This window comes from Notechis scutatus, chromosome 6, assembly GCF_049901735.1.
Source record: "Notechis scutatus isolate UNSWTSFEM ecotype Mainland chromosome 6, rNotScu1.2, whole genome shotgun sequence".
Taxonomy (NCBI): domain Eukaryota; kingdom Metazoa; phylum Chordata; class Lepidosauria; order Squamata; family Elapidae; genus Notechis; species Notechis scutatus.
The window spans coordinates 3,971,700-3,997,886 of NC_142014.1; the positions used below are offsets into that span (position 1 = coordinate 3,971,700).

At 43.9% G+C, this 26,187-nt stretch overlaps 1 protein-coding gene across 7 annotated transcripts in view; it reads left to right on the plus strand.

Moving 5' to 3' along the window:
• FRMD4A (FERM domain containing 4A) overlaps positions 1-26,187 on the plus strand; it is a 364,998-nt gene that overhangs the window by 289,138 nt on the left and 49,673 nt on the right. For all 7 annotated transcript variants that reach the window (XM_087969199.1, XM_087969200.1, XM_087969198.1 and 4 more), the window contains exons 8-13: positions 4,312-4,395; positions 8,071-8,136; positions 9,057-9,114; positions 10,362-10,448; positions 16,489-16,565; positions 21,195-21,333. In XM_087969199.1, coding sequence (XP_087825325.1) covers positions 4,312-4,395; positions 8,071-8,136; positions 9,057-9,114; positions 10,362-10,448; positions 16,489-16,565; positions 21,195-21,333 — 511 coding nt within the window. The remainder of the gene's footprint in view (positions 1-4,311; positions 4,396-8,070; positions 8,137-9,056; positions 9,115-10,361; positions 10,449-16,488; positions 16,566-21,194; positions 21,334-26,187) is intronic.

Here is a 26,187-nt window from a genome sequence, read left to right on the forward strand (position 1 = left end):
AGAGGATGTCTGTCTCAAAGTTATTGGTTGGAGTGGAGGTTTTCTGGAACGCTATCACTGCGTCCGTCATAAATACAAGTCAGCTGCCCAGTGCCTGAATTTTGATCGTGTGACCGTGGGGCTGCTACAACGGTCGTAAGTGTGAAAAATGGTCCTAAGTCACTTTTTTTCATCCCCATGGTAACTTTGAATGGTCACTAAACGAAATGTTATAAGTCAAGGACAACGTATAATGCTTTATACCTGGTTTATGATCCCGGCAGATGAGATGAAATACAAGGACTTTTAGGAAAGTTTTTAGCACTAGGTCCATGTTTTGGCTATGGGCTGACTCTGTTTTAAGTTAAACATGGGGCACCCTTAGAGAGAAAAACCTAGGGTCAGATTACGTGCCTTGGAAGGAAGGTTACTTAACGCTAACATAAGTAAAATTCTTTCTTCCAGACATTATTTTATCATTATTTATTATTTATTTTATTTGTCAATCGCTTACAAGATAATAGGTATAAGTATAAACATGAGTAAGAATACAGGAAATAGGTACGAATAAATGGGGACAATAGGACAGGGACGGTAGGCATGATGGTGCACTTATGCACACCCCTTACAGACCTCTTAGGAATGGGGGGGAGGTCCATAGTGGATAGTTTAAGGTTAAAGGAGTGGGGGGGGGGGTTAGAGGATGTAACTACAGAGTCAGGTGGTGCATTCCAGGCATTGACCACCCTGTTGGTAAAGACGTACTTTCTGCAATCAAGTTTGGAGTGGTTAACATTGAGTTTGTGTCTGTTGTGTGCTCTTGTATTGTTGTGGCTGAAGCTGAAGTAGTCATTGACTGGTAGAACATTGCAGCAGATAATTTTGTGTGCTACGTAAGTCTAACCGTAGGCTATTCACCATTATGTTTAACATCATCATCATCATCATCATCATCATCATCATTAGCATTCACCATGAAATCAAAAACCCTGCCTCTCTTTTGTGGCATTTCTCTTACCAAAAAGATCTTCCTTTGGCTCAAAATAGGGACAAAGTAACGTCAGAGGATTTTAATTCCCTTTTAATTTCCCGGGACATTCGATGACGGATTCAGGAGGAGTTACTGCTTTTTAAAAGAAGGAAACCAGCATCCCCAGGATAGCCTGGCTGCTTGCCAAACTCATATGCATCACAAAGGCCTTAGTCTCTCTCTCTCAAGGCTTTAACAACCAGCAGGAATTTTTTAACACACAAGATAGGTGCTAAGGGAGGAGGTGCTTGTCATCTGTCTTGCATGTCATCTGAATCTACAAAGCTGTCCTTTCTCCTCTTCCGTTGCCTCATCCCCTTTGCAAAGCCTACGTTTTAATTTAGCCAGGCCTTGCGTCTGATGGAAGGATTTGGGGTTCACCAAAGCTTCTGCCTTCAACATTTATTACCTCCAAAAAGGAGCTACCAGATTCCTTTAGATTAATATTGTGTATACTTCCTGATTTCTTCTATCTATCTATCTATCTATCTATCTATCTATCTATCTATCTATCTATCTATCATCTATCTATCGTCTATCCGCCTACCTCTCTCTCTCATATCTATCATGTCTTATCTACTGCCCCATCTATCTATCATCTGTTCTATCATCTATTCTTTCTATCAATCTATCAATCAGTCTATCATCTATTCTATCAATCTATCACTCACTCTTATCTATCAATCAATCTATCATCTATCTATCGTTTATCTATCTGCCTACCTCTCTCTCATATCTATCATCTCTTATCTACTGCCCCATCTATCTATCATCTGTTCTATCTATCATCTATTCTATCTATCAATCTATCACTCACTCTATCTATCTATCTATCTATCTATCTATCTATCTATCAATCATCTATCTATCTGCCTACCTCTGTCTCTCATATCTATCATCTGTCTTATCTACTGCATCTATCTATCTATCTATCTATCTATCTATCTATCTATCTATCTATCTATCATCTATCTATCTATCTATCTACCTACCTACCTACCTACCTACCTACCTACCTACCTACCAAACTATCTTTCTACCTCTCTGTCTCATATCTATTGTGATATACATATACATTTTACTGACAAGTTGTCCCGTTCTGAGAACAAATTGAGAAATTCGGATCGCGTGTTCCAATGTTACATCTAATTTCCTCCCTGGTGGGGAAAGGGATCTATACAGTTAAATTAAACTGATTTAGATGTTAATAATGGCATTGGGTAAAGTGATACAGAGATCCAATTTGGCACAGTGTGTGGAAACCGGGAGACCGGGAGTTCTAGCCCTGCCTTAGCCACACAAGCCAGTTAGGGGACCTTGGGCCAGTCACTTTCTCTCAGCCCCCATGAAGCAGGCAATGGCGAACCACTTCTGACCAATCTTGCCAAGAAAACTGCAAGGTGTCTCCTGAAAATGGAACGGGAGGGAGGTGGGGAAAAAATCATATGACCTAAATAAAAATAAAAGTTTGATTTTGTATGGTACGTAAGAGAGACGTGTTTTCTTGCCTTCTGTTTGCTTTTTTTTTTTAACTTTTTATTCCAAAATTAATGCACATAAAAGGGAAATGGAGTCCCCGCGTTCCTCTATTTGGGCGAGTCAGAATCTCTGCAGTTTCTCCATCCAGGGATTTCCCTCTTTTTTAAAAAAAAAAAAAAATGGTGTTTTGCCCAAGTTTCTCGGCCTTGCAGGAAAGCCTTTTCCTGCCCCTTCCCACAGGAAACTCAATCCCTCCACCCACCCTCCAAGCAGGGCAAGGAGTGGGGGGTGAACAAAGAACTTATAAAGGCAGGAAAAGTTACTCCAGCTGGAGATCTCCGATCGGGCAACTACTCTTTGGAGAATTTGGGGAAGTCATAAAAATCTGGAGAGAGAAACTGCTGGCTTCCTTGCAAAACTTTCTCCTTCCTTCCTGCACATACGGCTTTCCGCACAGGAGGGCCCACTCTGATCACATAAGGATGTTTTGAATTCATTTTTTAAAAAAGTCATTTACCAAAGTACAAAGAAAAAAAAGAAAATAAATAGCGACAGCATGTGGGCTTCTATATACCACTTCCCAGGGCTTCCCAGCCCTCTCTAAGAGGTTCACAGAGTCAGCATAATTGTCCTCAACAAGTGAGCCAGTGATAATTCAGCCGGTCAGGATCGAACTGCCAAATTGCTGGCAGTCGGCAGAATTAGCCTGCAATACTGCATTCTAACCCCTGCGGCACCAGGGCTCAAAGAAAAGAAAAAATAGTTCTAACTCTCAGGAAATTTCTTCTTAGTGCTAGGTTGTTTCTGTCCTTGATTGCTTCTTCTCCTGCCCTCCGGTGCTTTGGAGAATAGGTAGAGCTTCTCTTCTCTTCTCTTCCCTTCCCTCTTTTCTTCTCTCCCTTCCATCTTCTCTTCCTTTCCCTCTTCTCTTTTCTCTTCTCTTCTCTTCCTTTCCATCTTTTCTTCTCTTCTCTTCCCTTTTCTCTCTTCTCTTCCCTTCCCTCTTCTCTCTTCTCTTCTCTTCTCTCCCTTCCATCTTCTCTTCCTTTCCCTCTTCTCTTTTCTCTTCTCTTCTCTTCCTTTCCATCTTTTCTTCTCCTCTTCCCTCCCCTCTTCTCTCTTCTCTTCTCTTCTCTTCTCTTCTCTTCCCTTCCCTTTTCTCTCTTCTCTTCCCTTCCCTTTCCTTCCCTCTTCTCTCTTCTCTTTTCTTCTCTTCTTTTCCCTTCCCTTCTATCTCTCTTCTCTTCCCTTCCCTCTTCCCTCTTCTTTCTTTTCTCCCTTCCATCTTCTCTTCCTTTCCCTCTTTTCTCTTCTCTTCTCTTCCTTTCCATCTTTTCTTTTCTTCCCTTCCCTTCCCTTTTCTCTCTTCTCTTCCCTTCCCTTCCCTTCCCTCTTCCCTCTTCTCTTTTCTTTTCTCCCTTCCATCTTCTCTTCCTTTCCCTCTTTTCTCTTCTCTTCCTTTCCATCTTTTCTTTTCTTCCCTTCCCTTTTCTCTCTTCTCTTCCCTTCCCTTTCCTTCCCTCTTCTCTTTTATCTTCTCTTCTCTTCCTTTCCATCTTTTCTTTTCTTTTCTTCCCTTCCCTTCCCTTTTCTCTCTTCTCTTCCCTTCCCTTTCCTTCCCTCTTCTCTCTTCTCTTTTCTTTTCTCCCTTCCATCTTCTCTTCCCCTCCCCATCTTTCCTTCTCTTTCCTCTTCTTATTCAGCCAAATAAACAAGAGAAATGACAAAAGAACCACTTCAAGGTTCAGCCTTTCAATCTCATCTCTGGATTAACCTGCATAGAAACTGAATTTCTTTCTTTTTTTATTCTTCTCTTTTTTCAGCAATGAAACTGTAAGGACGGACTTGAAGAAATTGCCGGCGCTTCCAATGCAAGCCCTTAAGGACCATCCATCTCTGGCTTATTGGTAAATATTTGACATCCTTAGTAAGATCTACCCCGAACGGCCTGATGGGTTGGTGGTGCAGACACTCACCTTCCATTCAATGCAAGCCAGTTGCCACACAGCCAATGTTACATAGCATGACTGTGGGGAAGGAAGAGCCCAACCCTTGGAACCAGAGTCAGCCAGTTGCCCCCAACAATCTGGGTCCTCATTTTACCAACCTTGGAAGGACACAAGGCTGAGTCAACCTTGAGCTGGTCAGGATCAAACTCCTCTGACAGTCAGCAGAGTCAGCCTGCAATGCTGCATCCTAACCACTGCGCCACCACAGAAGCGAGGAAGGAAGGAAAGAAGGAAAGAAAGAATGAAGGGAAGGGAAGAGAAGAGAAGGGAAGTGAAGGGAAGGGAAGGGAAGGGAAGGGAAGGAACAGCAATCGCACTTAGACTTATATACCACTTCACAGTGCTTTACAGCCCCCTCTAAGCAGTTTATAGAGTCAGCCTCTTGCCCCCAACAACTTGAGTCCTCATTTTACTCACCTTGGAAGGACAGAAGGCTGAGTCAACCTTGGGCCAGTGAGAATCGAACTGCCAAACTTCTGGCAGCCAGCAGTCAGCAGAAGTAGCCTGCAGGACTGCATTCTAACCACTGCGCCACCACAACTCAAAACTAGGCCAAAAACAGACCCCAGATCAGTCTTCAGAACTTCAAATGACCCCTGAGTTGTAGATTCGAAGGCTACCTGTAAAACCCTTCCCAGACTTTTTACCTAGTGGCTATCCAACGGCTTGTTTCCTCCTTCATTTCATCAGGAAGGACCTTATGCGTTGTGTACCTACTACAAACCTTCTCCAGGGCAAGAGCCAGGAGGTTGATGTGGAGTTTGGCAGATCTTGATTGTAGGAAATACGACTTCAGCACCAGAGTGGTCAATGTCTGGAATACTCTACCTGACTCTGTGGCTTCTTCCCCAAACCCCAAAAACTTTAACCTTAAGACTGTCTACTATTGACCTCACCCCTTTCCTAAGAGGTCTGTAGGGGGGCGTGCATAAGCGCACCAATGTGCCTACCGTCCCTGTCCTATGGTTTCTTTTTATTTTTCTTATTCGTATCCATTTCATGTATTCATAACTATGTTTATACTTATACCTGTTAATCTTGTAAGCAATTGACAAAATAAATAAATAAAATATAAATAAATAAAATCTTCTGCCCTATGAATAATCTCCAGGCTTTCCCATTTTCTCCTCCTGCCAGGCTGAGGAATTAAATCCACCAGTGCGTTGGAAGCACCCAATTTAAAATAAACGGGGAGCCTCTCGGATGCCTCTTTCATCAGCACAAAATATGAATCTGTCCAGGAAGCGGAAAGAGAAATACTTTTGCCTTCCACAGTTTGCTCTGTGTCTTTCCTGTCTTTCTTTTTTTTTGGAAGGCTTTTGGCTCCCAGCTTCCCTCTTATCAGCTTCCCCTTTCATTTCTCTGGTGTTGTAATTCGATGACAGCGGAGGGAATGTGCTATTTCCCTTTTTGTGGCTGGGTGATCTTTATTTATTCTCTCTCTGGCCCACCCACTCGTTGCACCCACTCGCTGACCCCTGCAAAAGGAGTTTTAGTCTACTACAGTTCTTGGGAAACAACTTTCTCAAAGTCTGTAATCGCTTCTGAATAACAGGGCTAGCGTTCCTTTCTACGTTCTTATTCTTAAATCATTTCCCCCCTCTGATGACTCGGGGCGTGGCACAAAGGCAATTCAGTCAAATAAACAAGAAGAGTCCCTTTATTATCCCCAACTTTGCCCCCAATGTCCAGTTACCTTCGGCTGGAGAAAAAAAAACTCTCCCAAGAACAGTCTTTAAGTGGAGGAAATTCAGTCTGAAAACAAAGTATATACAAACTATAACTAAAAATCCAAACAAACCACGCTGCAGCAATTAACTTGACAGGGCAGGAGAAGGAATTGCAGACTTGAAAGGCCAACAAAACACACACAGTTGGGAAGACACCAGGAACCCAGATAAGCCTCAATGATACCTGATAATTCATGATTTACTCCCAACAGCTTGCTGCGCTCAGCTTCCCTTTTTAAACACTCTGTTCCCAGCTGCAGCTAATGAAGGGAATCAGGGCCCTTTCCTCCCCTGTAAGCCATGCAACTCACGTTGTTCCCTTCTCCGTTCCTCCCTGAGTGCCCTAGGATGAAGAGGGGGTGGGCCTGGGTCTTCCTCCGAATTCCCTCTCCCTTGCTCTACCTCTCCCCTGCTCTGCCCAGCCGGACTGTGCCCTTCCCCAGTTTCTTCCACAGCCAATGGAGCCCCACACTCCTGCTCCCTGTCAGCTGCTTGGCCTCCCCCTTCAAATCAGATTCCAACAGGGGCATGACACCAGCATTTTTTTCTATGTTCTTATTCTTAAATCATTCCCCCCCATCTTTTCTCTAAAAACTCAAAGCAAGTTCTAGAACCATGTTTCTCCAATTTGGGCAGCTTGAGGAGGACTCCAACTCCCAGAATTCCCCAACCCCATGCTGGACGTCCACACACATCTTTGGGTTGCCAATGTTGAGCAACACAACTTTTGAGGGTAGAAGAATCCTCCCTAACATTATTCCCAGAACTGAATTATGAATAAGAACTAAGCATGAATTGGAAAATCAGAGAATGAATGAATGAATATTATTAACAGGCCAAAATAATAGCAATGAGGAGCAATGGAATAATAAAATGAATAATAATATATTCAAAATAAAATCAAACAATGAGTAATTAGATCATGAAAGAATATATTTTAATGTAAGCATGTGTATTAATTACATGGATTGGATGAATGGATGAATTAATTGAATTAATACAATTACATGGATTGGATGAATGGAAGGAATATGAATAGATCCACCCAATATGTTCAAATGATATCACGATTTGTATTAGAATTATATATTGAAACACTGAACAATGAAAGAATGAAAGATGAAACTTTAATATATAGAGATGTGAAGAGTTAAATAAGGGAAATATGAATAATAAAGCAGGTGAAAGATGAAAGACAGAAAAGAAACGCCTTTGAATACTACGCTGACATGAATAAAAATTAGAATAGAAATAAAAATAAGAGGGGTACAACAATATACATATTTTAATATAACAAGATATGAGGGAGGTTCAGAAATTGAATGGCGGTAGTATTAGATATGTTTAAACAAGAGGAAACAATGAAAATGAAATGTAATAACTATAAGTAATAATATTATATTTATTTGTACTAAAATGTATGATACCCGGGTATCACATTGTTCATGCATTAATATGTATTAGCAATATAAAATTAAAAATTGTCCCCAAAAAACCCCCATTATTCCCATAACTGTACTCTGAGGCAGCTGAAAGAGAGTGGCTGATCCATACATAGTCACTCAGTGATCTATTTGATCAAGTGGGGATCTGCTTCAGGTCTCTGCAATCCAAGATCAATGCAAAGGCAGATGCACCCACACCTTCATTCTCACAGGGGACTTAAATACAGAGCTGTAAATGCTCCTTTCTGCTATATTCAGTTGATCCCAGAGATCTTTGCGATTTCTTGATCACCGAGGAGCTGGTATTATCTCCTACGCTGGAATTCCATCATACTTTTTCAGCTCTGCCTGCTAAATTAAATCCTGGATATTTTTTTCCCCCTCCTCTTTTTTCCAAGTGAGGATCGAGTAATTGAGCATTACAAGAAGCTGAATGGACAGACGAGAGGCCAGGCTATTGTCAAGTAAGTCACAAACGGGAATTCTGGACACAGAAAACTTAATGGCTGCTGTGAATTCTGCATCTCATGGTGACCTTGGTCTCTCCTTGTTCAGTTTCCATCCATTATTCCTTTCTGGCCTTCAGGGGCTTTGGAGAATAGCTTGACCCTTTCCTCCTCTCTGTGGCATCCCCTCAGATATTGTAAAACTGCTCTCCTGTCTCCCCTGATCCTTCTCTTCCTTAGACTAGCCAGGCCCAATTCCTGCAACCATTGTTCTTCATATGTTTTAGTCTCCAGTCCCCTAATCATCCTGGTGTCAACTCATCAAACATTCCTATGCCTGTTTTAGTAGCTGCCATTAAAAAAAAGGGGTGGGGGGGGGGAAGGAAATCTGGAAGAACGAGTGCAGCAGTTTGAAAGGAAAAGTACATTCCAACTCTTATCTTTAAAAGATTGTAACTAAAATACCAGAGCTTTTGCCCAAGAATATACTTAACTGGAGAACGCGATTGATGACAGCCAGCCCGTGAATGGTCTCAGTTGGAGAATTTGATTTATGACACACCTGGGGGAGAGGTGGGAAATAGGGTCTCAGGGGACTGTAAATGGCGTATGCCAGAGTTGGCTTCATCCAGGGCAGTGCCAGCATGTCACCTCTAATAAATCCTTTGAAGTTTTTTGAAGTTTGGCTCGAGAATCATGATTTAATTAGGGCAATTGCTGGAATCCTGACACCTGCTTGCTCTTCTCTGCACTCTTTCTAAAATAAAGCATGATGATGTTTAAGTGACATGAATTCCAATTTTGGGGCAGGTTTAGAACATGCAAGGCTGGGTTGCAACGATGGGTCTAGAAACATGGCCCAGATGTCAGAATGCTGCTTTGCATTAACTACCATGCACTTTGGGTCTTTGACATCATGTTTGATGTTTCTTTTCTAGTTACATGAGCATTGTAGAGTCGCTTCCAACCTACGGAGTCCATTATTATGCAGTCAAGGTGCGTGCGCTTGGAAAAGTGCTATTTAATTCACGAACGGGTTGGCCGCAGACAACTGCAATCTTTATTTATTTATATGGGATTCTGTTCTGAATGTTGTCTTTTGTGTTAAGTTAATAAGGGGTCCTTAAAGGGGGCATGCATAAGCGCACCAGCGTGCCTACCGTCCAGGGGTGGGATTCAAATTTTTAACAACCGGTTCTGTGGGCGTGGCTTAGGTGGTGGGCATGGCTTGGTGGTCATGTGACTGGGTGGACATGGCTTGGTGGTCATGTTTTTCGCCCACAGTGTTTTTTAACAACCGGTTCTGTGGGCGTGGCTTGGTGGTCATGTTATTGGCTGGGTGTGGCCAACTAATATCACTCACATCGAGGCACGCATCTCCTCCCCTGGCCTCTCATGACTGTGGGGATGCTGCAACAGTCGTAAGTGGGAAAAACGGTCATAAGTCACTTTTTTCAGTGCCATTGTAACTTTGAATGGTCACTCCACACAAGCAAAGTACCAACGAAGGAGGGGGAAAAGCCTCCAGAGAAGTTTCTGAGACAGGAAGTCTAGTCCTGCCAAGAATGTAATAAGGGTTAACGGAGAGGCAGTTTCTGTAAGTAACACCAGAATGTTTCCTTCCTGCCTTCCTTACAGGATTAGGCCAGTAATTTCTTCTAATAGTCGGTTCTCCGAACTGCTTAGAATGTTAACAACTGGTTCTAGCGAATAGGTGCGAACGGGTAGAATCCCACCCTTGCTACCGTCCCTCTCTTATTGACCCCATTTACCTGTATTTACTTCCTTTGTCCTTGTTTATGTTCATACTTATACTTGTTATCTTGTACATGTTTGACAAGTAAATAAATGGCCTCCCTGACTTCATAGGGACGTAAACCAAACTGAAAAATCAGATGCCTGAAAGGATAAAACGCATGGCACAACTTAGGAGAACAAACTCATCAGCATAAGATTCAGCAGTCCATCTCCATTTAAAGGACAAAGGCCGTTCTTTTGAAGACAGCAAAACCCACATTTTGGACAGAAAACCCCCTGCTCCAGGAGGAAACCTCTATTCCATTTCAGACAAACTCTTCTTGAAAAATCTCCAGTGTTGGAGCACCCACAACTTCTGAAGGCAAACTGTTCCACTAGTTCATTGTTCCATGTCAGGAAATGTCTCCTTAGTTCTAGGCTGAATAGTAAAATGTTAAAAAGAACTAAGTCGTTTATTCTGTTTCTGTTTCTGTTTATCCTTCTAGGATAAGCAGGGAATCCCATGGTGGTTAGGACTCAGCTACAAAGGAATCTTCCAATATGACTATCACGACAAAGTGAAGCCAAGGAAGGTAAGTCCCATCCTATGATGAAACATCTTGGTTTACAGAAGATGTTGAAGATCTGCAGGGGAAATCGCAGGACGCTTTAAACCTAGTTACTGATCTTCTTCAGAAAGCAGCTGTGTTCTCAATGGCAAACATATTTGCAAGGGAATTGCAAGGAATTGCAAGGAAAAAATGGCATATTTTTGGCCCCAGGGAATAGCTGAGTTTTTTATTCTACAATGCCATCGGCACCGAGTCAGAATTAGGTTGGTTATTCGATTGCTCCAACCTTTTGGTCAGGACCCTAACTTAAAAGAAATTAGGGAGATGGGAAGAAAAAGGAAAGTTGGATGAAATCTGGGTTTGCGGCTGCTTTATATGCATCTATACCCTGGGTTGTTCTGTTGATGTTAGTAACTTTCTCTGACGGGTTGACCAACCTTGATTCCACAGGAATGGAGGGTGGAGGATGGAGATCATGGATGTAGGGTGGAGATCTTTCTCAACTGTCCCAAAGGTGCGTTTTTCAAGAGGCAACTGGACTTTCTGGTTTTTCTTTGAAGACGTTTTGCTCCTCATCCAAGGAGCTTCTTCAGCTCTGACTGGATGGTGAGGAAGGGAAGGATTTATATTCCTTGCAGACTGCTGGCCATTTGCATCCTTTTTACGGAGCTGTTGAGGCCACTTGGGGGTTTGTCTGTGTCCTCAGGGTCACCTGAGGGGTGCAAATGGGGTTGGAGCCTCCTTGGAACTGCTGAAGGGAGCGTGATGTAGACTGGAGATAGGTGGTGTGCCTACCGTCCCTGTCCTATTGTTTCTCTTATTCTTCTTTTATTTTTCTTATATGTACCCATTTCATGTATTCACAACTATGTATACACTTATACTTATTATCTTGTAAACAATTGGCAAATCAAATAAATAAAATAAAATAAAATAAATAAAATAAATAAATAGATGTGGTATCCCACCCGCTCTATTAAGAGAAGGCTGTTCAACTTGGACATAGGTGGCCTCTTTGGCCCCTTCTTTCAAACCAGGGGTCCTCTCTGTCCAAAATGGGGGCTTTGTCGTCTTCAAAAGAAGAAGCTTCTTGGGTGAGAAGCGAAAAGTATTTAAAGAAAAACCAGAAAGCCCAGTTGCCTCTTGAAAAAGCCCCTTTGGGACAACCAGGACCTGGATGATGGAGAATCTCCCTAGATCTTTCTCAACATTTTTCTTCCAACAGGGTGACTTTTCTACATTTTGTGCTCGAGCAAATCAGTTGAATTATTCATGGTACATTTTGCACCCATGAGAATTTTCATAAAAAATTCTCTTCTCCCCTCCACCCTCCTCTCCTCTCCCCTCCTCCTCTCCCCTCCCTTCCCCCCCCCTTTCCCTTTTACTCTACTCTACTCTAAATCCTTCCATTCCCCATCATTCAGCCAGAACTGAAGAAGCTTCTTGGATAAGAAGCGAAATGTTTTCAAGGAGGGAGGGAAAAACCAAGGAAGTCCAGTTGCCTTTTGAAAAGAACTTTTGGGACCCAGTTGAAGAGTTCCCAGAACCTCTCTAAAGAAGCAAACTTGGCATTGTGCATGCCTAGATAATAATTAATAAAGTGTCCTTCAATACAGCGTTAAGCAGAGCCTTCCCTACTTCAAGAGCTCCCTTTTAGTGTCCGGTTTCATAGATTTAGCAAATGATTATCTCAGAGAAAAACAGATGAGCAAATGATTAGCCATCATGGCTGGAAACTAACAACGGCTTTATCCTCTATGGATTTCTTTCATTGGCTTCCAGTCTGTCCTGTTTGGGCCAAACGTGAATTCTGGGTGGCCCAAACTGGGTAGATAAAGGGTGCCACCCTGGATGGACCTTCGCTTCTTCTGACTTCCACACATTGGACCAGAAGTTTGGAAGAGAATCTGATAACAGATAACAGATTAACAGAGTTGGAAGGGGCCTTGTCGGTCATCTAGTCCAACCCCCTGCCCAAGCAGGAGACCTTCCATCATTTCTGACAGACGGGAGTCCAATCTCTTCTGGAAAGCCTCCAGGGATGAAGCTCCCACAACTTCTGAAGGCAACTTCTGTTCCATGGGTTGATTGTTCTCACTGTCAGAAAGTTTCTCCTTATTTCCAGGTCGAATCTCTCCTTGTTCAGTTTCCACCCATTATTCCTTGTCTGGCCTTCGGGTGCTTTGGAAAACAGCTTGACCCCTCCCTCCTCTCTGGGGCAGCCCCTCAACTATTGGAAGGCTGCTCTCCTGTCTCCCCTGGTCCTTCTCTTCCCTAGACTAGCCAGGCCCAGTCCCTGCAACCTCTTAGCCAGATCCCAACAACTAGCTTTACCTACAAAACCTGGAACCCTGTTTCGATTAGATGGTTCAGACATCTACTTGTTCAAGCACACACGGCATCCTGGCCCTGATCTAAAACTACATCTGGAGTCCAGGTCGATGTTTTTGTGCACAACCAAACCGGGGAGAAGATCCAACTCTCGCTTTTCCCCCCGTGGGGTAGAGCTTAAGCGTTTACTAAGGGCTTCCTAAAATTAGGACATTGTGTTCTTCCGTGTTGAGGTCCCAGTGGACAGGAGCCACATCAGATAAAACCACAACTAAATGCGCCACTGGTGTGCTGCCCAGAGTGCTTGTCCCAGAGAAGAAACCCTTGATTAACAGAGGGATGACCACTTCCTGGCTGTGTAACCCAGATAGCTGGCCTGCTCCAGTGTGAGTTTCTAATTTTATAAAGGTGACTGGCAAAAGGAAGTGATCTCAGTTCTGTGTCTGGGAATCTCTCCATAGATTTAAAAGAGGGTCTGAATCTGTCTGCTTTATGAGCCACTGAATCAGACATAATAGAGTATAGAGCAAGGGTCTTCAAACTTGGCAAGGTTAAAACTGGTGGACTTCAACTCCCAGAATTCCAGAACTAACATGACTGGAGGAAGAATTCTGGGATCTGAAGTCCAACAGTCTTAAAAGCTGTCAAGTTTGAAGACTCCTGGTATAGAGCATAGAGCATCAATAGGAGACAAGATTTGTTAAACTATGGGGTCCTTGTTGGCCTCTTGGTTGTTTTCTTGCAGACATTTAATGACCCAACTAAGTAACATCATCAGTACACACCTTATTTTGTCCAGCATTTATCTTAAAGCTGCAGAATAAAACTGTGTCAGATATTTTTAAAAAAAAAATGCTTTGGGCAGGCCTTTTATAGTATGCCTCACATCACTGCTCAGGTAATTAAATATCTAATAAATGAGGTTTTCGAGCCTGGGGGAAAAAACACAACTACAACAGGAAGTTGTAGATGTTCTTCATATGTTTTAGTTTTGCCTAATTTTAGCCTCCAGTCTCCTATGAGGCTCATACTGAATCCTGTTATATTACTCCCACACACACACAAAAAAAACCCCAGGACTTCCAGAAAAATAATTCAGAAACCTCTCTTTTAATAACATTGCTCATAAAACAAGTTCTCCCTCTTTAAACCTCCATAGCCCTTCGTTAAATTGGCTTTGAGGTTTTTTTTTTGAGGCACCGCATTGTAAGAAAACTGCCTTCAGCTGCACTAAGCATGGTTCAGTCTATCCTTTTCCACATGTTTCTTCCCCCCCCCCCCAGGGCCTTTGGGACAGAGAAGGGAATCTGTTAATGATAGCCTAGCAAGAGAGGTTATTTTTTCCCACTGGCTTGTGACTATATAGTAGAAAATTATGGCTTCCTTTGTCCTGCAAGTTAAGAGCAAGCCTTAGCAAAAATGGCAAATATCTGGAGCTTTAAAAGAGGGCATAGAATTCTGCATAGTATTCTTAATCATCTAGCAGATGCTCCATCATCCTGGTACTGGTTGTCCCAAAGGTGCTTTTTTTTTTTTTTACAAGAGGCAATTAGACTTTCTGGTTTTTCTTTGAAGACATTTCGCTCCTCATCCAAGATAGAAGCTTCTTGGTTGAGAAGCGAAACAAACGTCTCCAGAGAAAAACCAGACAGTCCAGTTGCCTCTTGGGAAAAAAAAAAAAAAAAAGCACCTTTGGGTTTTCTTCCTTATCCTGTATACATTTCTTTGAATTGGCTTTCAATCTCTCCTATTCGGGCCAAATGTGAACTTTGGGTTGTCCAGGCTGGGTAGATAAAGGGTGCCGCCCCGGGTGGACCTTTGCTTCTTTCTGACCTCCACGCATTTGACCTGGTAGGAAACCTCTTCACCTGATCCCAAGTCTAGCTTTACCTGAGAAATCTGGAACCCTGTTTTGATTAGATCAGGGGTGTCCAACCTTGGCAACTTTAAGACTTGTGGACTTCAACTCCCAGAATTCCTCAGCCAGCTTTGCTGGCTGAGGAATTCTGGGAGTTGAAGTCCACAAGTCTTAAAGTTGCCAAGGTTGGACACCCCTGGATTAGATGGTTCAGAGATCTACTTGTTCAAGCACACACGGCCACCCTGATCTCAAACCACACCTGGAGCCCAGACAGAGGCATTGCTCACAACCAAAACCCGGGGGAGAAGATCCAACTCTTGCTTCCCTCCCTTTTTGCATGACAAGAGAAACCTCCCTTTGGTGTCTTCCCTTCTGCTCCTGCTTCCGCCTACCGAAACTGGAAACTTTCACAGATGCAATCCTCTGACGTGTTTTGAATTCCAAAGAAAGAGAACAGCGAGCTGAGCTCCCTTGGTGGTTAGATTAGATTAGGTGCTCCTTTCTGAGCCAGCCGAGCAACGCCAAACCACCACCACCACCCACAATCCCCTTGTGTATTTGGAAAATTTAAATGAGTTAAGCTCCTACTACACTATGTTCCTTTCTCCGGTGTTAACCGAGGATGAGCAGCTTGGAATGCTGCCTTTAAATCTTCCTAAACTAAGAATAGGATCGCCAACATGATTGCCAATGTCCAATGACTGATATGGCAGGAGGAGGAGGAGGAGGAGGAGGAGGAGGAGGAGGAGGAGGAGGAGACAAAGAAGAGGGGGAGGGGAGGAAGTGGTGGGGAAAAGAGGAAGATGAGGAGGAGGAGGAAGAAGAAAAGAAGAAGAAGAAGAAAAGAAGGAGGAGGAGGAGGGGGGGAGGAGGAGACAAAGAAGAGGGGGAGGGGGAGGAAGTGGTGGGGGAAAGAGGAAGAGGAGGAGGAGGAGACGAAGAGGAGGGGGGAAGGAGGAGGAGGAGGAAGGAGAAGGAGAAGGAGGAGGAGGAGGAGGAGGAGAAGGAGAAGGAGAAGGAGAAGAAGAAGAAGAAGAAGAAGAAGAAGAAGAAGAAGAAGAAGAAGAAGAAGAAGAAAGAAGAAGAAGAAGAAGAAGAAGAAGAAGAAGAAGAAGAAGAAGAAGAAGAAGAAGAAGAAGAAGAAGAAGAAGAAGAATGACTTCAGCTTTGAGAAAGAGAGGAGGAACGGATGCCAAAAGGCTGGAGGAGAATTCCAGGGAAGAAAGTCCAGCTGGACTTTTCATTCTTCCTTTAAATTTCATTCTTCCTTTAAATTCAGCTGGAAGTACAGTTAAAAAAAAAACCTCCCTTGGGGCTTCCCTCCCATGCATTTAAAATCAAGGCTGGAAGGGACCCCTTGAGGTCTTCTAGTCAACCCCAGCCCACCCCCGCTCAAGGAGACCCCATAACCATTTCAGACAAGAGAAAATGCTTGAAGCACCTTCCTTGGCTTCATTTCTTGGCTCCTTCAAAAGTGGGTTCGGGCTCCACGCAGGCAGGAAGGTCCGGCTTCCTTCCCTCTGGGTGGCCCCACCCCCGTGGGAATCTCCCGCGCGGAGGGAGGAAGGGAAGGCGGGTGGGGGGGGGAGCGCAAGAGCCGGAGCTGTCCGGTCCCTGCAAACGGAGCAAGGGGGAGAGAGCCGGCGGGAGAGAGGCCGAGGCGGTGCCAGGGAAGGCGGGGAAGGAGAGCGCGGACTCGTCCGCCCACCGGCCCGCGTGGGAACGAGCCCACCCTCCCTCTCCCCGCGACAAGGGGCGGCCCCGCTTGGCTCTCCCCGCCTCTCCGGAGCGCAGCCGGGGCAGGGCAGGACAAGGGCGGCCCCCGTCTCAGCCCCGCGTCTTTCTCTCTCTCTCTCTTTCCCCCGTCAGATCTTCCAATGGCGCCAGCTGGAGAACCTCTACTTCCGCGAGAAGAAGTTCTCCGTGGAGGTGCATGACCCACGCAGGTAAGGAAGAGGAGGCGCGACCGGCCGGCCGCGGGTGAGGAGGGGAAAAAGGTGGGCAAGGCGGCAGCGGCGGTGGCTGGGGACCCGGTGGCATCTGGCCTCGGACCACCCGCGCCTGGCTGGGAAAAGTCTTGAGTTTCACGCGTGGGAATTCTTGGGTTTCGCCTCTTCCTCGCCCTCCCAGCCACGAAGGGAAGAGGCGGGTCGGGGCAGCCGAAGGGAGGCGCGGAGAAAGGAAGAGTTTCGGGGGTCGAAGAACAGCCGGGGGTGGGGGAGTGTGGAAAAAGCCCACCCAGCCAGCCCACCTCGGGGCAACGTGGCCCGCGGGCGCCCGGTTGCAAATGGGACCCCTTTTGAGGGGGGGGTCAAAGCCATTTCTAATCTTTTTTTGGGCTGGCGATTATTTCAAGGCGGATGGTTGGGAGTTTATTCCGGGACAAAGGAGCAGTCATCCCGGGCAGGCTCAGGGAAGGGAGACGGGGTTTTTTTAAGCCTCTTGGGAGAATTCCCACGCAATATTTGATGCGCGCTCTGTGAAAATTGTGGGAACCCTTCTGCTTGCTGAAGCGATGGCCCAGGTGCATTTGCAGTCCAAGTCGTGGTAACATCCTAAATGCGTTTTAAAAAAAACACACAACCTGGTAATTTTCCAACAAGTGACTTCAATCCCATGGTTCCCACCCTGCATGGATTTTTTTTTTTAAATTTCATTTTTAATTTCTTGCCTGCAACAGTCATGGTGATGTGGCAGCATTGTTATTATAAGTCCTGTGCCCTTTATTTAATTGCTATTATTTAGCATGTGTTATCATTAGACCATGCCCTCTTATATCGGTGCTGGATTTTATTCTTCGTCAAGTGCTTAATTTTTGTCCAGATAACATAAACAGCAGCTCCGCTCATGGCTGGCAAAATTAGATAATGCAATAAAAACACATATGGGATTATTATTATTATTATTATTATTATTATTATTATTATTATTATTATTGTCTCTGTTTTATGCTTTGCACTTTCTCTCAAATTGTTACTAGGTAGTCCTCAATTTACGATCCCAATTGAGCCCCAAATTTCTGTCGTTCAACGAGACAGTTTAATGAGTTCTCTCCCATTTTACGTCCTTCCGCTGCAATTTGTTAAGTGAATCACTGCTGTTTGTTAAGTGAGTCGCCTAGTTGTTAAGCAAAGAATCGGATTTCCCCGTTGACTTTGCTTGTCAGAAAGTCGCAAAAGGGGATCATGTGACCCCGGGACACTGCAAGCGTCATAAGTACGAATCACTTGCCAAGCATCCGAACATGATCATAGGGAGGATGCATTGATCATACGTCTGAAAAATGGTCATAAGTCCCTTTTTTTCCTCAGTTCCATTGTAATTTAGAGCGGTCCCGAAACAAATGTTTGTAAATCAAAGATTGCATGGTCTCTTATTTCCCAGTTTGAGTAGCTGCTTATACTACCGGTCTACTACAGGTATACTACAGGTATACTACAGGTACCTTTGTGCAAACTGGTCCATAAGCATAAAATCTCCTTCTCTGAAAACCTGAGAAACTGTTGGCATCCAGAATGTTTTTCAGCCCAAAGAAAAAGTCATTATTAAGGGTCTTTTTGTGTGGCTATGCGTTCCTTACCGGTTGTCAACTTACAATGCGTTTCACAGCTGCTTGTGTGAACCGGGAGTTTCTGCATATCAGTGCCCCAGGTTTCTGCAACAGGCTGGGGATTAAAACTCTGCGAGAAGCAATTGCGGTAGATCTGGTACACTTTTCATTTATATTCGTGTTACAACTAAACTCTCGGTCTCTCCAAAATGTTGAGTTTGGCCACAGTCCACACAGAGACATTCCTTCCTGTGTGCAATCCCAGTTGAAACGGATAAGTGCAGAGAAAGGACATGGGAGTTTTTGCAGTGACTCCCCACGATGACATAGGCAAGGGTTGGGCTCCAAACATTTTAGCAACTGGTTCATAGGCAGGAAACCCTACATCATTTCAGACCAATTTATATCATTCGTTATTTACTTCTTACAACATCCCACTGGGAAATTATTATTTTTTTTAGTTTATTGTAGCTAAGGAGCAAGTATTTCCTTCCATTTCAAGGGTATTGTTTTGGAAAAGCCAGTGATATTTACTAGCAAAGGAATTTCTGAGCTTGGCAAACTTCACAGTGTTAAATATTCAAAACAAAAATGCTTCCTTTGGGGGGAAATGCAACACCTTAATTCGGCTACCACAATAATAACCAAATACTTAGAATCTTGGAATTTTCCATGTCATTTCAATCATCCAGGGGGGGGGGGGAAACCACCATATTCTGTGTCAAGAAGACATTTAATTGTGCAGGATTTTAAATTTCCACCTTGCTTTTACTATCAATATAGAATGTGTTGACGTAATTAATCCAATAATTAAAAAGGGGGGGGGAGATAAGCCAGGGTGTAATTTAGGAAATTAGGAAATCTGGATCCAGCAGGGACATAGTTCAGATTCTGGGCTTTTAGCCAAAAGGGAAGGTATTTTAAGATGAATTGCTCAATGGCTCCGAGTTGGAAGCCAAGCAATTGCAACCATGCTGGTTTTAGGCATGGTCTGTTTTTAAAATTATCTGCAGCAAAAGTTATTTCCATATAGATGCATGAAAGACTTAGGAGAGAGAAAGAAGGATCTAGAAACAAACTCAAAAGGGGAAATGAATGGCTTTAAAGCAGAGGGTCCCCAAAATTGGCAACTTTTAAGACTTGTGGACTTCAACTTCCAGAATTCCCAGTAGTCCACAAGTCTTAAAAGTTGCCAATTTTGGGGGTCCTCTGCTTTAAAGTTTAGTATAGCTTATCCTCAACTTATGACCATGCTTGAGCCCAAAAATTCTGTTGCTGAATGAGACAGCAGTCAAGTGAATTTTGCCTCATTTTACGACTTTCCTTGCCACCATTGTTAAGTGAATCACTACAGTCATTAAGTTAGTGACATGGTTATTAAGCAAATCTGGCTTCCCCATTGATTTTGCTTGTCAGGACACTGCAAACCGTCATAAGTACAAGTCAATTGCCAAGCGTCTGGTTTTTATTTATTTTTTAATAATTTTATTAAACATACAAAAAAGAAAAGACATTTCAAAACAACAATGAACGTGGTGCATACATCCTGACACACCTGATTGTCTTACATCATTAAACAATAAATACGAAAATAATACAAATTTACACATATACATAAGCTTTAGTCCTTTTTGATAGTCTTGTTCCTTCCTTTTTTCAACCAGTAGTAAAACTTCTCCCAAATTTTATAATAATCAGATTCGGTCTTATTTTTTAATTCTTGAGTTAATTTATCCATTTCGGCGCACATCCAAATTTCCCTAATTATTTCCCTCTCATCTGGCATCTCATTACCTTTCCATCTTTGGGCCAAAGCTAACCTTGCAGCCGTGGTGACATGGATTATTAAATATATTACACCTTTATTATATTTTCTGACGTTAATTCCCAATAGAAAAAATTCAGGTCTGAATTCTATTTTAATTTTACAAGTGTGAAAAAACGGTTCTAAGTCACTTCTTTCAGTTGCAACTTTTCAGCTGTAACTCAATGAGCCTTTCTGGAATGATTCAAGGGAATGCCATCAAATGAGCTCAAAGCTTGAGCAAAGATTTGAAATCCAAATTAAATTGCATGAAATCATGAAATCATGTGACCCGGGGACCACCGTCATAACTACAAGTCAGTTGCCAAACTTCTGAATTTGTGGTCGTATGACCACGGGGCGGGGGGAGGGAGACACCACAACGGTCGTAAGTGTGAAAAACGGTTCTAAGTCTACTTTTTCCAGTGCTGTCGTAACTTTGATCGGTCGTGAAAGGAACTGTTTGTACGATCGAGGTCTCCCCGTAATGGCAAGCAAAATGATGCCCTACAGCAAGACTCCCCATGGGCCAGCAGCCCACTACCGGCCGTGGCTTATTTGCAACTGGGCCGCGTGACTGGCGGGCCAGAGCACACACATGTTGTTGCACGCACAGCCTCACTTGAGTGACAGGTGGGCGCTCACACAGCTCACGCGAGTGGCACGCCCGCCCCTCACACAAAACCCATCCCCCTCCCTGTACGGGGGCCACCAACACGGAAATTTGGAGAACGCTGTCCTGTAATAAGAAAAACTCATAGTGTCAACTCATAAAATGTTTCTGTGGTCTTTTGAGAGTTGCCAACAGAAAGGGAGGAGGGAAAGGGGTTCAAAAGAGCAGTGCAGCAGCTTGCAAAATTGAAAGTGCATTCCACCAATGTTTTCAAAGATAGTAACTAGGTGACTGAAGTTTCTGCCGTGCAAAGATCTAACTGGAGAGCCTGATTGATGACTCTGGGCTATGGAGGTGTCCCATTGGAGGATATGGATTATGATACATCCAGGGTGTGTGGAGGGGAAACCAGGGTCAAAGGTGACAACGAATGATGTGTCTCAGAGTTGGCTCCACCCAGGCAGTGCTGGACATGTTAACTCCCAATAAATCCTTTTGAGGTTTTTGAAGCTTGGCTCGAGATGCAGGATTTAAATGGGGGCAATTTCCAGTATCCTGACACATAGGTCTCTTTCTCCATTGACGCTGCTCTTCTCCTGTCCTTCTAGGGCATCAGTGACCAGGAGAACTTTCGGACACAGTGGAATTGCTGTGCACACTTGGTATGCCTGCCCTGCCTTGATCAAGTCCATCTGGGCTATGGCCATCAGTCAACACCAGTTTTACCTGGACAGGAAGCAGAGCAAGGTAAGGACCGTAAGCGGCCGAGGGAAGAGAACGGCTCAATGTAGACCTTCTTGTGTAGACCTTCTTCCAACCAGACGTCCTTAGGAGCAAATGGAATAAGGAGAAATGAAGGGATGTAGGAGCTTGATGGCACCTCTTTGGAGCAATACATTTCATTAAAAGGCATTAATTCATGCTTTTTCCTTCTCATAGAAGTTTTAGTCTGAAAAAGTGTGATTACATTCCTTCTGGTTTTTGGATACTATGGTATAACGTGGATGTTCTGATGATGATGTCGTCCATTCAGTTGTGTCCAACTTTTGGTGATTCTGTGGATCAGGTCTCTCTACATCTTCTGACCTTGCACTGCGTCTTTGAGTTGTTCTTTGGTGGTGGTGGTGGGTGGGTGGGGTGGTGGGGGTGGTGATGATGATGATGAGGAGGAGGTGGTGGTTATCCATTCAACCATGTTCAACTCTTGGTGATTCTATGGGCCAGATCTCTCCACATCTTCCAATCTTTCTGTCAGCATTCCAACTAACCAACCCCAAACCAATAAACTCCATTTCCTAAAAGAGAAATCATTTCCTAAAAGAGAAATCAAAGATCCATCCCCTGCACCCTTCAGTCCATCCCATGGCCCAACCAAATCCTCGTCCCAACTGGAGACATCTCCCCCCAGTCACTCCCTTCCAGGTGCAGGGCAACATGTCCTTGACTCTCTGAGAAAAGAATGTTGTTGAGTCTCGTCTTCTACCCCACTGTGATATCCCTCCCCCCAAATTCCCAGGCGATGAAGGCCTCAAAGGTTCCAAGTAAAAAATGGCTTCCAAGGCTGGCACTTGCACTATTTCTTTGAGTTGTTCTGTGCTCTGGCTGGTGTCGGTTTTGATGGTGTCCAGTCACTGTGGTCTTTGCCCACCTGGTTTCCTTTGACCATTCACTCTTCCCAACATAACTGCTTTCTCCAGCCAATTCCCTTGCGTGACATGGCCAGAGTGAGACTCAGTGTTGTGGTTTTGATGGTCCTTCTACAAAACCTTTTTGTGCAACTCATGAGTCGTCGGAAAAGGGATGGACTTCCAGATAGGGTTGACATGGATTCTCCGCAACTCTTGAGTCTTTTGATTCGTAGCCTAGGGCCGGCAGGGTCTGTGAGAAGGAGAAACGCGTAAGGACCCATGCAGGGGTGGGATTCAAAAATCCCAGCAACCAGTTCGCCGCCCGGTTGCGGGGTGGGCGTGGCCATGGTGGGCGTGGCATACCGGAACTTCTGGGAGGGCTGTTTTTCGCCTTCCCCAGAGTCCGGAGGCTTCCCTTGGGCCTCTGAGAAGGTGAAAACAGCCTCCCCTGGGCTCCAGAGCCCACCGGAAACCAGAAACAGGCCTGTTTCTGGACTTCCTGAAGGCCCGTTTTTCCCCCTCCCAGAGCCTCCATGCAGACCCTGCACTTACCTCAATCAAAAATGGGCTGCGTGGAGACTCCGGGGAGGGGAGGGGAAGGGTGGGCAGGGCCAGGATTCAAATACCGGTTCGGTGAACCAGATGAAAACTTAACATCCGGTTCACCCGAACTGGTCCGAACTGGCTGAATCCCACCCCTGAGCCCCGTGGTTTGCAGAAGGTGGTGATCTGTTCAGTTTACGAATTGGATCATCGTAGTCCAAGGGACCTTTCCAGGCCATGAATTGGATCAAATTGTCTAATCTGCTGTTTTTTAAGTCCATGTGGGCACTAGAAATCACATTTCTTGGTATTGCAGGAGTCCAGTGGTCAATAGCACTCATTCTTCCAATGAAGAAAAAGGACCACTTCCATAAAAAAATAAGCTAAAATCATCCGTAGGTTCCAGAAATCATGGTTTATGGGCAAATTGCATGGTGTAGGGCAGCTTCAGGATGAAGATTCTGGCTTTTCATTCAAGTAGAATTTCCTATTACATTGGATAACAGGGAATTCTGCCTTAAAGTCAGATAGCAGGTGAAGGAAACAATCTATTCATAAGAAATTTTATCTGGACTTTGCATTCAGATTAATTGAATCAACTTAATGCTTCTGCAGAAACATTTTTTCCTTCTCTTTCATGCACGGATTCCTCTCTTTTAAATCATCTTCAGATAAGACAGGAGGCTCAGCTCATGTTAACCAGAAAGGCACTTTAGGATTCTCTTGTTCCAAGCCACAAACCTGCAGACCATCCATCTATGGTTTGTTTTCGGGTTGTCCAATCACTCAAAAGGAATGAAACTTTTGAGAAACGAGGTTGGGACAAACCCCAAGCTCCTTTTCTGCCTTATTCTGACTGGAAGGCCATTGGTTCAACCACGCCGCGCTTCTTTAGAACAAACCAAAAACAGTTTGCCATCACCGAGTATAAAAAGCAATTTATCTTGATGGGGTCACAAATCATGATTAGCCCTTGGAGCAACTGCTCTTCCTTCCTAGTAGGAATTCTGAATATTATAGCATTCTATTGTGGTGTCCCAAAGGTGCCTTTTCAAAAGGCAGCTGGACTTTCTGTGGTTTTTTCCTTGAAGAGGTTTTGCTTCTCATCCAAGAAGCTTCTTCAGTTCGGGGTGAATGGTGGAGGATGGAAGAACTGAAGAAGCTTCTTGGATGAGAAGTGAAATCTCTTCGAGGAAAAAAACACAGAAAGTCTAGTTGCCTCTTGGGAAAAAAATCACCTTTGGGACAACCATGACTTGGAGGACGGAGAATCTCCATTGACAGTTAGTATTATGAAGTCTTCATGTTTCTTCTTTGCTCTAAGCAAAGATTTAAAAAGAACTTTAATCTCTCCTCAGGAGTTCATACCCTCATGGGAAATGTAAGCAGGCATGGCCTCTGAATCTTGTAAATTGTTTGGCTAATCCTGTTTATGTCAGGATCTCCCTACTTAAGAGTCTTCTAAACAATAGAGTGTTAACCTTCGGGGTGAACCTGATTTTCTCGCCTGCTGAGGCATCTTGTTTAATTTTATGGGGCTCTGGGCTGAGACACACCCCCCCTTCCCTGCCGTGCAGTTCCTGCATATGTTGCTTCTGTCTTGTTTCAGAAAGAAAAATCAGCAAGTGTTGGCTCAACACAATGACCCTGACAGAGGTTTCTTCCCTTCCAAGGTGGCCTTGCCCTTGGCGTTTTGATGGATCTTCTTGGCACCTCTGGGAGTTTAGAAGCTTCTTGAGTTGTTGTTGTTGTTTTTTTAAAGAAATGCAGCCAAATGAATTTAGCAAGGTGGCCTGTGTGTGTCTGTGTCTCCAAAATCATTTAGAAAAATGTCGTTTGGACATTACGAAATGCTGTACCTCGGCTTATGGGTGGGCTGAAAAACGTTCAGTGTATTTACAAAATAACAGAGTTGGAAGGGACCCTGGAGGTCTTCTACTCCAACCCCCTGCTCAAGCAGGAAACCATATTTCCCCCTCCCAAAAAATGACAGTGCAAGTGTGTCAGGGTTCCGACGGATGCCCTAATTCCATGATGGCGAACCTATAGCATGGGTGCCACAAGTGGCACGCAGAGCCATTTGTGCGGGCATGCGAGCCCCAGCCAAACTTACCTACACTGTGCATGTACGCGCCTCCCAGATGAGTTTTGACCCATTTGAGGCTGTTTTCGCTCTCCTGGAGGCTCGAGGGAAGCCTCTGCAGCCTCGGGAGGCCAAAAAACGAGCCTTCTGGAAATACCACAAGTATTGAAATGTGCCCATTTTTCGGCCTCCCAAGGCTGCAGAGGCTTCCCTCGAGCCTCCTGGAGGGCGAAAATAGCCTCAAACGGGCTGAAAATCAGCTGGGAGGCTCGCGCACGCGCAGTGCAGGTAAGGACTGGGTGGGGACGTTGCACACACATGCGCAAGGGGGCGCATTGCATGTGCGCACGCTTTTGGCACCCCACAACAAAAAGGTTCGCCATCACTGCCCTAATTAGTTCATGAGCCTCAAGCCAAGTTTCAAAAGAAATCCAGTTATTTATTAGGAGTAACACGTTGACATTTTTCCCATGGCTAAAGCTCATTTATGGAAACAGTGCTTTAAATTTACAATCAAGTCGTGATGACCTACAGTCTCATAAACCTCTTCCTCAAACATCTGAAATTCCAGTGTTTGGATATTTGTTTAGCCCAAGCGAAATAAACCCCTGATAGCACCACCAATATTTTTTTTCCAGTAGTAATTGAGCGAAATAAACCCCTGATAGCACCACCAGTATTTTTTTTCCAGTAGTAATTGAGAGGAATGAGATCTTTTACAAAGAACCTAAGTAATTATCACAAATAAAGTATTATTTATACCAGGCGAATTCAGACTCAAGAGGCTTATTACAATCAATTATGAATATCTTGAACTGGCTGGTATATTGATTTATTACTCACACCCTGAACTTGTTGAGTTTAATTTACAATATGAAGTTAAAAGGTCACCGATATTTAATAAATCAGTTTTAATGTTGCCAATTATATATTCAAAAATCATCGATATTTGTTCATTTTGTAATAAATGAATATATAGTATTTTTTTTTCCCCTGCCTTTGGCTTTCAGAAGTTCATTTTCAAACTCCAATTTTTTAGGAAATAAAGGTGTTCTTAAAGCTAACTCGGAAATACAGTATGATTTTATATAAGGATTGCCTATTATAAACTTTTTTCTTATTGGAGACGAAACTTTCAAGTATGAGGCATAGCATGATGAGGACTAGAAATCCTTTGTAGGATTTTAAAATAAAGCTGGCTGGAAGCTCATTTTTTAATGAAATCCTTCAGAACCAGGGTTTGGCAGAGTTGCTTGGGAAAGAGTTGCTTTAAATATTTTTTTAAAAAATTATTTTTTTTTTGGAATGAGAGAAGCCTGCAACAGGCACAGACCATGAGATTTATAG